This window comes from Ceratosolen solmsi, unplaced genomic scaffold (assembly GCF_000503995.2).
Source record: "Ceratosolen solmsi marchali unplaced genomic scaffold, CerSol_1.0 scaffold2, whole genome shotgun sequence".
Taxonomy (NCBI): domain Eukaryota; kingdom Metazoa; phylum Arthropoda; class Insecta; order Hymenoptera; family Agaonidae; genus Ceratosolen; species Ceratosolen solmsi.
Window position 1 is genome coordinate 351704 of NW_011948422.1, and position 12343 is coordinate 364046.

Consider the following 12343-nt stretch of genomic DNA (forward strand, 5'->3'; position numbering starts at 1 on the left):
AACAATTTCTTGGCATCATATCGTGAATTAATTGCTGGCTGTTTTCAGCATTAAATCCGTTGCTGTGGATTTAACAGATAGAATGGATATGATTGAGCTAACTATGAACTAGTTGAAGCGCTCAATATCAAAGCACATTTAAGCAGTCATACGGCATTAACTATACAATATAATTAATAAATTATATTATATAATAAAGCGAACGCTGAAAATTCTTTCGTGGCAAGGTTCACATTGTGATTATAATGAAAAAATCTTTAACACAATAAATAATAACATTTATTTGCAATTCGGGGTAGGTTCTGACATCACCATGTATTATACAGTTCAATTGTCAGAAAATAAAAGAAATAATGGTCACATTTCTAAACAATCAATCGAATAATTCAATTAAGAATCGATTAATGACTATCATGCATCAAAATTTACAGACTGCAAAATTCCGCGTATTGCTTGACATCATGTACATAGATTACATTTTTTGACGGTATGAGTGCAGTCCAAAGTTTTGTCTATAATTATGGAAGCCTTGACGTTATTTATGGGATGATCATCTGCTGCCCTAATTGGTATTGTAGATTCTATTTACATAGAGTAATAGAAAATTAACATTAAGCAGTATTGAACGATTTTTAAACTGCATATTTTAATCCTTAAACAAAAATAATGAAGTTTTATAAAATAACAGTACATTTTTTTTTCAATTTAAAAATGAGTATTATCGAAATAACATAATCAAATATTAAAAATCCACAATATAATTTGACCGCACGTTTTGGCATCTCATAAATGTACCACCAGCTTCTATAACGCACAACGTAAATACTATAAAAAATATAAATGCAATGAATTTTGTTTTAACGGAAACTCCACAGCCTATAATTTTCTAGATTATTGCAATAATCGTTACTAAGGATAAAAATAATCATCATGTGGCTATGGAACTTCTTATATGATAATTTGGAAAGATTATAAATTACAAGTTAAAATAATTACGGATATTTAGTTTCGTTTCATAATCGCTATTGTAAATCATACATTCACTAGACTAGAATTGTATGTAAACACTGAGATCTCTGTACTGCACAGGGGCATCTCTTATATAACTAGAATAAATGTTTATTGGCTACATCCATAAGTATATATTTTATTTTCATAAATTATTTCGCTTTAATAAATGTTTAATTTTTGTTCGTTTTATACACGCTACTGTATTAATGTCCATTGCAATAACTATATTTGTTTCGTGTTGCTTTACATCCGCGCAAATGATGTATCTCTTTATTTTCGGCTTGAAAACTTCACTAAATAATACATGAATAATTTGAAAAGTATTTGTATGAATAGTTTCTTATATGTATTTATATGAACATTCAATGAAAGTGTTAAATTTTTTTTTTATATAATGGCCTTATCCATTGTTTTGAGATACCATTGGAGCAAATGTTTATAGCATACTCGTTTCTTCTAATGTTTCTCGACAAATGCTTATGTAAAAATTAAATTGTACAAGTTGCCCGATTTTCTTTTAAATACTTGACAAATCGCATTTATAGAAAACAAAACTTATAATACTATAATAAGTAATAATTGGCTTATTATAATTTCATTTCTTCATATATTAATGGGTGCAGCGTTGTAAAGTAAATTAATAGAAAAAATATTTTACCATTCAATCTGATTACAGCCTCTTTAATAAACCAATAAATAAATATCGTCAACAAAAGTTTCTAACCATTTAACATTAATAATTGCATTCAGTCAAACATGAACTAGTATCGATATATATCTATAATTTCATTTTTTATTAATTTAACCAAGTTTAACTCAAGTAGCAACTGTAATTCAATTGGCTTGCGATTATAATATTTATCCGTTGTCCATATCATCATGTCACTCAAATGCCGTTGACTAATTGAAAAGTATTTTAAAAATATTCTTCTGCTAATACTTTTCAGAAAGTTGTTGAAACATTTTTCACATTCTTAATGTTAAATAACTATTCAAATAATAAATTGAATAATTATGAAGTAATTACTAACAAATATTGATTTCACTTTATATAGTAATACAAATATTCTCTTTTATTTTAACGATATTATCGACATTTCCTTTTCTTCAACTAATTTTAAACCTTCTAAATAAAATTGTATTTAATATATGTCCGATAAAGCAAAATTTAATTATCATTTAAAACAATGAAAATTATTATATAATATTGTTTTAGTGTAATATAATTAAAAATATTAGATATTTATATTATTGTATAAATTGAAAAGTACATTTGGCAATATTTTCACTCCCCGATCTCTGGTAAAAAATATTTTTTCTGAAACGTAAATAAACTAAAAATTATTTATTTCTCGACAACGTAGGATATGTGCATTTTAAGCAGACTTATACCGACCACTTTATTTATTTGTTTCCTTTCAAATATGACGCAGTATTTATACATCTCGCTTGTGAATATTTTAAACACGTCACGACATTAAAATATACATAGCTGGTGAATGTACTAACATTTAATATTAATACATACGTATTATCTTTGTTTTTTCTTTTTTTTATGAGAAATGATGTTAATCTTATATTTTTGTATTAATAGATAAATGGTCAAAGTTTTCATATAGTGCCTCACATAGTACACCTTAATTACATTGTATTGTTTTCTTTTCAGACATACAATTAAGTACAACTTACAAGTGGCTAACAATTATTGCCACTATTCAACAAATAGGTTTTCTTGATTCTTATATCTTGCTATGCAGAGTTAATTTAAGACCAACATGGATAGCGATCTATCAGTGAAAGGAGCAATTCACTGCTATGAGCAAAGAAGCTCTTGTGAAGTCTTTCATATGCAATACAAGTTATGGATACCTTCTTTTTATCTTCTCTTTACTTATTTATAACAAATATTTACTGGTATAAAAACTGTTATCAAAGCAATAAATAGAATATAATTATAAATCAGAATTTTTATATTAAATAAAATTCCTTACTCAATATAAATATACAAGATTTCAAATTACATTTTTACAATGTTATGTATACATAATAAATATAAATAATCTTGGAATATCTGCCAAAGTAACAAAAAGGTAATCTATATTTTCGTTTATCTACAATGTTAATGTATAAATGATTTTACAAAACTAATAGGGGAAACAAATGAGTTCCTGTAAAATATTAATACTTTTCTTCTTTAGATCACGATACGCGATAGTATGAGATTTTTGTTGTAACATTCTTTTTTAAACGCAAGATAACAATAATTAACAAAAAAACTCCTATCATTATTAGTTCGCTGCAGTGGCCTTGTAATATACATTTTATAACGACTATGGATGACTCTAATAAGCTGGAGCTTGAAAGTCACCCATACCTTTTTGTTGTTGCTGAGCAAATGGAGGCTCCTGATAAGCAGCGTCAGTGGCATCCGGATAACTTGTGTAGCCTTGTCCTCCTGTAGGATCAGCTTCGTAGCTTGGAGCAAACGCCGCATCGGTTCCTTGTTTAAATCTTTGAAATGCAAACCATGCGCACCCTGCCTATAGTAGACAAACACATTGTCAACATTAATTAAACTTCGATAAACTATGAATCAAACATAACTATTTATAAGAGCGTAATTTTATGTGAGACGTACCCAGGTAAAGATAGAAAAGAAGGAGAATGCAATAGCCCCTTGAACATTGTTAATACCATATCCATCTTTTGGTCGGTCAGATTTGTTCCACGCATTGGTCAAATAGCAAAATCCAACAAAATAAAGGAATGCCCAAAATCCAGAGAAGCTAGACAATTAATTATAATGATAATTAATAAATAGAATATACTTAATAGTAAATATAAATGTATCTGTGTGTGTGTGTGCATGCATGTGTCAGCGTATGTTTGTAAATTTTATTCATATACATTATAATTATATATATTTATACATACCCAAGGTCACCAAGAACATAGTGTTTCCGAGTTTTAACAGAGGACATTTGTTCAAACAAGTATTCACCTGCTAAAAAGCCAATACTTGCTAAAAAGGCAATAACACCGATTCCTGTTCCATAATTGCATGCATTTGCATCATTGTTATATAAACACACTTCTTTTCCTCCTTTTTCTATATATCCTTTGCTGCTTATGCATCCAAAAACAATGATTGCAAACAGCTGAAAAAAATTATTTTATAAGTTTCTTGTTACAATAATTACATCTCTCTAAAATCTATGCCTAATATCTTCAACTTGGAACTTGGTATAACAAGATATTGAAGATAATACATGATATATATATATACATATTAATTATAAAAATATATTAAAAAAATTTATTTAAAAAATTATTTAAAAAATTTTAAAGCACGTAAATCATTCATTCTTGCTAATAAAATTACGTGTTTTAAATAGTAAAATTCAATCAATATTCAACATCTAGTTATTCTATCTACGATATTTTATGACAAGCTACATATTCTAGTAAAACTGAAACTGAAACTAAATTTAAAAAAAAATAAAAATTCTTATTACATAATGTGTGTGTGTGTGTGTGCGTGCGTGCGTGCGTGCGTGCGTGCGTGCGTGCGCGCGCGCCTGTATTAATGCGTGCCCGTGTGTGCGTGTGTGTACATAAGTTGTTATATAATTTACATTAATTATAAATAATTTGTACTTTCTATATAAACTATCGTCGATGATTTACCTATTTACTCAAACAAATATGAAATTGATATAAAAATAAAAAGTATTATAGTAAAGAAAAACAGATCGTGTTAATAATATTAAATTAAAGATTATAATGTTTGAATGGTAAATGATAATTGTATCAGACGACGAAAATAATCAAAGTAAATTATCAAAGAAAAATTATCAAAGTAAAACTAATTTGCAAATATTAAGTAATCAAGTGACTAAAAATTACTAAATTATTCTGAATACACATTATTGAATTTACTATTAAAATTGAGTTCACACCGTCTCAGATCCTTGTCAATGTGATTTTCTTCCACTTGTAAAGAAAAGAGATATGACTTGTGTTAAGTTTATCGAGCAAAGGCGAATATCAATCAATACTTAACGCTTAAGAAGCAAACATTTTCCTATACGCCCCCAACGTCCTTCTAGCATCAATATAAATTTTCGAACGCGTGCGAATACCAAAACTAGGACTCTCCCCTAAAAAGGAAAGCATCGATCACAAAATTTGTATCGAGAAAAAAAATTAGTCGAGACAGTCATTGCATAATAATAGCAAGTGGAATAAGCTACTTTTCGCCCTTTCTTATTCACTGTTCATTTTGTCGATTTCACGATAAAGACGGGTATCTCCAAGAAGAGGATTTATGCCGGGACGTAAAACGAGACGGCTACTCTCTCTCTCTCTCTCTCTCTCTCATACTTACGATCTTAAACGATCTTATATTGTCGAAGGATATTGTTTGAGAAAATATCTAGCATCCATTTTTTCTCTTGGATATTGCGAATCAGCGAGTCACTTCATTAGACATTATAAAGAACAATGCAAGTTGCCTGCCTGTAGGCACTATTTTTGAGGGCTCTTTCTCTTTCTCCCCCGCCGCACTGTTATTAGAGCATGCGACATCGAGCGCGTGTGTGGCCGCACGTCTCGCTGTAATTCACGGAAAATCAATAAAGAACAACCCCATCAACGACATCACTTGCGGCGCTGTTTCGCGTGCGATTCACACGTACGCGTATCACACAAGTAAGAGCAATGACGGAGGGGAATCCTCTCTCAAAATCGATGCTCTCTCTCTCTCTCTCTCTCTCACTTTTTCACACACGCACGAAACGTACGCACACACACTATCTCGTTCCAGCGATGCTTTTCATCGACAAGAAGACAACAAATAATGGAAACAAAAAAATAAGAAGAAAATTCGAGAGAATAAAGTGTGTGTGTGCGTGCGTTTCGTGCGTGTGTGTGTGTGAAGGGGCGTGGGGGGTGTAAGTCAAATTATCCATGGTGAATAGTGAAAATAATAACAATGCTGCTGCTCACCAGACATACTGCCCTGAGAATAACTTGTGGCCTTTGCACGAATGCAATGGGATCGAACGGGGCTCCAGCCTTACCACCGCCGTAAGCTCCACCGCCGTCCATTTTAACGCGACTGACGATTCAATTGACCAGCAGAACAAAACTTTTCGTAAGCTCGATGAGAGAGGGAGCTTCTGCTCCTCCACCGGTCTGCGATAAGCGAGGCACTCGCTGACACTCGGCTCTGGATAGTGGGTGGAGGATCGTTACTCGACTAATGCGAATATGGCGATCATCGTAGGTACGATAAGTATATCTATGTGCACTCTGCATAGATATATAATAGCCACGTAATCGACTGCACGACCATTTTGAAACTGTACTTCAGCCAACTCGCTACTCTCTTTGCCGAGTGTCGCGCTTATCTATCTCTCTCTCTCTCTTTCTCTCTCGCTCTCTCTCTCTCTGTGCCCCGGTTGTGGCGCATGTCAAGAGAGACCGGCTGACAGCGATTGGCCGAGATCATTGTTGAAGTTGCCAAATGCAAGGCTGCGGGAGTCGGAGCGATGACAGTTGGCGAAGATGCCAGTGATTATTCAGTGTCCCTTGAATTAAATGAAAGTGTTAATAAATCCTAAAAGGCTAAGGCACAATGTGCCTTAATTATATTATTTCTAAATTTGAAAAGCACTTTTTCTCATTAAACTCATCGACTTTGAATCTACTTTGGATAGAAATTATTTTGTTACATATATATATATATAATAAAGCATGAATAAAATAATTGGTAATAATAAGTAAACGCTCGTTTATATAGACATTAATTTAAAGCAATTAAATGCATTGTGACTCCATAAACATTCATATGTGGGTCGTTATATTATCGTTTTTCACACTCAGAATTGAATTCATTTTGCATTAATGTGAAACGTTGAAGTAATATTAACGAGAAAATAATAAGTAATTTAAAATATTAGCGCGTTACATACTTACTAACAGTGTTGCCAATGTTAATGCTATCATAACATACTCATCATTTTTGTTTTCTCCGACTTGCAATAACCTAATAAACATTATTTTCAGAATTTAATACCTTTTTGTTCTTTTATTTATATATCAGTATAAAAACAAAACAAAAAAAGACGATTATTCTTAAAAAATAAGATGTATATTGGTTACAGGAATAACGCCTATCAAGGATTAAATTTTTATTTACAAATAAATAAATTAGATTTCTCATAAAATGTAATTAAATTTTTTTTAATACTTTTTATTATAATTTTCAATTTTAAAATAAAATCATACTGTTTTTATCGAATTTTGTGCGAAGGAAAGCTGATAGCCTATCTTATCTTCTGCAAAGTCACGTCAAGTATCGAATAATTTTCTAAGAAGAATTTCTTAAAGTGGATTTGCATCTCCAAAGAACATGATTATTTCAAATTTAATTCAACGAATACACGAAAAATGGTTCAATGTTCAAAAAAAAACTACTGAAGGAGTTCAGTCAGCAAAAGATGCTGTATTTCGAGGTGGACTGATAATTATCTGTGCTATACTTATAATATGGATTTCAATTTTTTTATACACAGCATTTTATTATGCATATATGCCAAATATGACGTATGTCAGGCCAGTTCATCTACAATTTGAGTAAAACATATTTTTTATTATAATTATTATTACTGCATACTTATTTTAATTAACAATTTAAATATTATAATTTTAGATCATGCGATCAAGAGAAAGGTGTGTGCAGTTATCCATCGGGATATGTTCAGTTGACAAAGAAACAACAACTGTTAATGGTTGGACAACCGTATCGAGTGAATTTACAATTAGAAATGCCTGAATCCCCTGCCAATAAAGAACTTGGTAATAATTGAAATAGCTATTAGAAAATTTAAATAACTATTTAGCATATTCGCCATTTTCAGCATATATTATTATTTTATTCATTTAATATAATATCATAGTTATTAGATATTTATAAATGAGAGTTAATACTATAGTTTGGACTTTTGAAATACTTCTTCATAAGTCTTAGATTACCTTCAAATATATTATATACATATATTTACTTTTGTAAATGTACTTTAATGAATATTAATTATTTACTCTATGAGATTGATAGATAGACCATTAATTTCTTTTAGGCTGTACGATAATACATAGAATAGTAAAAAAAAAATACTTATTATATTGATATAACATGTTTTAGGCATGTTTATGGTTTGTGCACAATTACGCAGTCGAGATGGAGTATTGGTTGAACATGCCTGTAGGTCTGCTATGCTACATTATCGCAGCTCCTTACTACACATGTTAACAACTTTCACTTTTTCACCTATGATGATATTTGGAACAACTGAAGAAAAACAAAATATCGTTCTTGAATTATTTGGTAGTTTTGAGGAAGATCAAGTTAGTAAATAAAATTTAAAGTTAAAAATTTAATTAAATGTATAAACTAAATATATATCATGAACATTTGTTATAACATTAATAACAAAATATATAATGTATTGTATATCTGATTTTGTATAATTGTATAATTAACCAGTTAATTAAAAATTGGAAAATGATTCATAGGAAATTTTATTTTTAGGTAATTTTTGAAAAAGTATTGTTTTAAATTGTAAATTGTTTTAAATATCAAAATATAAGTTCAATATTGAATAATAATTGCTTGCTTGGATTTTATTTTAAAATTTGAATATTCATGAGATTTATTTTAAATTTGTATCGTTCCTTTTTATAGAGTCATCCAGTAACCATTATTTATGTTGAAATTCAATCTCGTCACATCGAGTTCTATTCCGCATCTATAATGATAAATGCTCATCTATCTGGTTTACGATATTTGATGTTTCATTGGCCCCTATTATCAGCTATTGTTGGCATTAGCACCAACTTGTTTTTCATAGTACTAATTTGTATATTATCGTATATACATTTTGCCAGCGAAGAAGAAAATTTTGACGAAACCTTTAGTTATGAGAAAGGTGAAGTGAATGAAGAAAAGAATAAAACACTATCCGATGACTGTAAGTCCACATATTAATTGTATCAGATCACTATACTTGTTTTATTTTTAAAATTCTACTTTTTTACAGCAAACTCGGATGTTCCTTCTGTTGAACACATATCATTACAGGAAGAAATGTCAGAAGGTGAAAGTTCACTGCATGTAACAGATCCAATTTTAGGTAAATCAAGTTTTATCGAAGATATTACAGACAAAGTTCAAATTAACTAATTACATAGTTCACTTACTGTATGTAACATTGTACATTTGTAAAAAAGAGATATAGACTGTTGTTACCAATTATATCTATATGAGGGAGGGGGGATTGTTTGATTTTATACTAATATAGTATAAATTTTTGACATCTTTATTATAAAAGTCAGCTTACATTCCAATTAATGATTTGTGATATATGTTTTTTCAATATTGATGTTTTTGTGTATTTTATAAAATATTTTATACTGTTGTAATATACCTATTGATCTTATTAACATATAATGGTAAATATTAGAAATACTGTTAAAATTTTAGTAATGTAATCAGTAATTACATTTTTTAAATGAATATAATTTAATTACTATATTTTTATTCAAATCACAAGATTTATAATATAAAGACTATTCAAATCGAAATGAAAATTTGTATAAATTTTGGAAATTAGTTATTTTGTAATCGAAGTGGATTTTTATATGTACACATTCTTGATTATTCAAATTTTTATCTGTAAGACGAAATATAATTTCGATATTATCAGCATTATCTTCTGTTTATTAATATAATTGTTTTCCTACATAAGAAATAAGTTTGGAAAGTTATAAAGTTACCTTACTCAATTTTGGTAGAAACAAATTTTATATATTTATAGAATATTTTAATTTAAGTCTAGTTAAGAATATTAATTAATTTGCTGAATTCATTAAAAATAAATTAATTTGTATATTAAATAATCAAACGGTTCTTTAATTAAATTAATAAGTTTTTTATAGAATTAATTATACAATCTATTCAATATAATATTATACAATGGGATATATCTTAAAAAAAATTATTTTATTAATGTTCAAAATCTTCAGTTATTTAAAATATTTAAATGTCAAATATATTTTTTTAGAAATATTTTATTCAAATTGTATGAAAATGAAAATTCTGTTACATAAAAAAGAATACTTTTGATAGTTTAATTTATTATTTATTTAGATAATAATAAAATAATATTTAATAATATAGTTTTGTTTTATATTATTATTAAATAAATGTCGATCCATTTAAAATGTTATACCATTTTAATTTATTTTTGACAAAAGAATTTTAATTAGTGATTACCAAAAGAAACTGATATCGTGTACTATTTTGTATTATTACATCTTATAACTGTTTTTCTGTAGCTTTAATTGGTTTATTAATTTTGTACACATAAATTTATGTATGAATCTAAATAATTTGTTGTGAAACAAATATTTTTCAAACTATTTGAAAGCCTATGAAACCGAATACTCAATAATATCGTATGGCATCTTTATCAATATTTAATGTTTTAATTATATTTGTCCTATAGAAATACTCTTGTAAGAGTAATTTATTTAACTGTCAATAATTGTTCGAATACGTTAATAATAATTTATTAATTGATTGTTATTATTCGGAATCATATGATTTCGTATTATTGGGAATACCTTGTAAATTATTATAATAAAAACAAAAAAAATTAATAAAAATTTATGATAATTATTCTGTTGAACTTTTGTATTTAACCATAACAAAATTTTAAACTTATTTAATAAAATAAAATAGGTGAAGTCTAGAAAAAATACCGTCATTTTATAAATGAAAATTTTATACTCGGAATACTATATTTCTTTAGAAAGAGTTGAAACATCGAAGCGACGAATTTAATGCTCATAATTAAGAAACAAGAATAAAATAAAAATATTTTATGTGCATTACAGAATGAAAATAATATTTGCAAAATATCTATTAATATAAATAACAGGAGAATAGTTTCTTGAATTAGATTTATCTTCTATCGTATGCAGGTCTGAATTCCGTAACGAATCGAAATACTTTTATCGTTCAATAAAGAAATGGTTTTTATATCGAAAATCATTAGAGATCATTTGAACTGGGAATAAATAAGGTAATATTATTTGTTGAATATTTGCTGTCAAGTCTAATTAAGTTAATTATAAATAATTGAACGAACAACGAGTTCATATTTTTAATGCTAAATTCTTAATGTCAAAATATTGCCAAAATGTACAAAGTTTTACAATTTATATTTTGTTACTGAATTTGTGATTAGACGAACGTTTTTATAAGAAAGACAAGACACTTTGCCAGTAACTACCAGATCAATTTTATAATGCATCTATACTTATTTTTTTTAATAAAGTTGCGTTGCCGATCTGATCTACCTATAATTAAATTGAATGAAATAATTATATTCACACTAAATTAAATTTTCTATTATGTTCATTTTACATCTGTGCGCTTGTCTAAGCATAAGGTATTAAGGGCTCAATCCTTAGTTAATTAGCGATGATTGAATCCTGCTGGAGCCCTATAATAGAGCATCCCAATAGCATTCGACTACAATAGTGATTAATTATAACAGAATTGCAAATACTTTTCAACATTGGTATTAGGTGGTGAAACGATCTATTATCATGAAAGATTATTAGCAAATGGGCAAAATTAATTACCATATTAATTGAGGAAGTCAAATGGTATCCTGCCGCTATAGCATATCATCCTCGATTATTGTAATCTTAACATTTACTCATTCTGTATACTTATGTATTAATTACCATATAAGTATTCTTAATTTATATCAAAATACTTATTAGATTTACGATATTGAATAAAGTGCGTCGCAATTTTTATCCCCTCATTATTTCTAAAGCATAATGGACATTGATTACAAACGAAAAAAAATCCCGAAAAAGCCATATAGTTGCCAAGCGATCACCCGTTGATAATTATATGGCTACTCGTAAGAAGAAAATTTAAGTTCCGTGTTAAATCTGTAATTTGCTTTACGTAGATAATTGTTCGGAGTTGTTGATCCGATGACTTGAGCAACGCTTAAAATACAAGACGATAAACTTACTGCGAACAAGTATTATTATTAGCTTCTACCACTACAGATTGCACAGTCTAAAGGGCTTTTATATTTAAACAACTGTCCGCGATATAAATACTTGGGATGAATAGCCCGCGTCTTATCTCCTCAATGTAAGTTCCTACGGCGAACCCAAAAGTAAAAAGACGACCAACGACGAAACGACGATAAGATCCTCAGCTTTTCTTTACTCGGCATGA

The 12343-nt window shown here is 28.5% G+C and overlaps 2 protein-coding genes across 2 annotated transcripts; one reads left to right on the plus strand and one right to left on the minus strand.

Moving 5' to 3' along the window:
- Positions 1 to 3072: 3072 nt before the first annotated feature.
- Syngr (synaptogyrin) lies at positions 3073 to 6424 on the minus strand. Its single transcript, XM_011498994.1, has 4 exons — positions 6019 to 6424; positions 3946 to 4169; positions 3650 to 3797; positions 3073 to 3551 (listed from the first exon to the last, which is right to left on the minus strand). The coding sequence occupies exons 1-4, from the start codon at positions 6118 to 6120 to the stop codon at positions 3354 to 3356; spliced, it is 672 nt and encodes a 223-aa protein (XP_011497296.1). The 5' UTR covers positions 6121 to 6424; the 3' UTR covers positions 3073 to 3353.
- A 909-nt stretch (positions 6425 to 7333) lies between these two features.
- Seipin (lipid droplet biogenesis associated protein seipin) lies at positions 7334 to 9453 on the plus strand. The gene is made up of 5 exons (XM_011498995.1): positions 7334 to 7650; positions 7727 to 7872; positions 8219 to 8421; positions 8759 to 9044; positions 9114 to 9453. Exons 1-5 carry the CDS (start codon positions 7427 to 7429, stop codon positions 9254 to 9256), a joined length of 1002 nt encoding a protein of 333 aa, XP_011497297.1. The 5' UTR covers positions 7334 to 7426; the 3' UTR covers positions 9257 to 9453.
- Positions 9454 to 12343: the final 2890 nt, after the last annotated feature.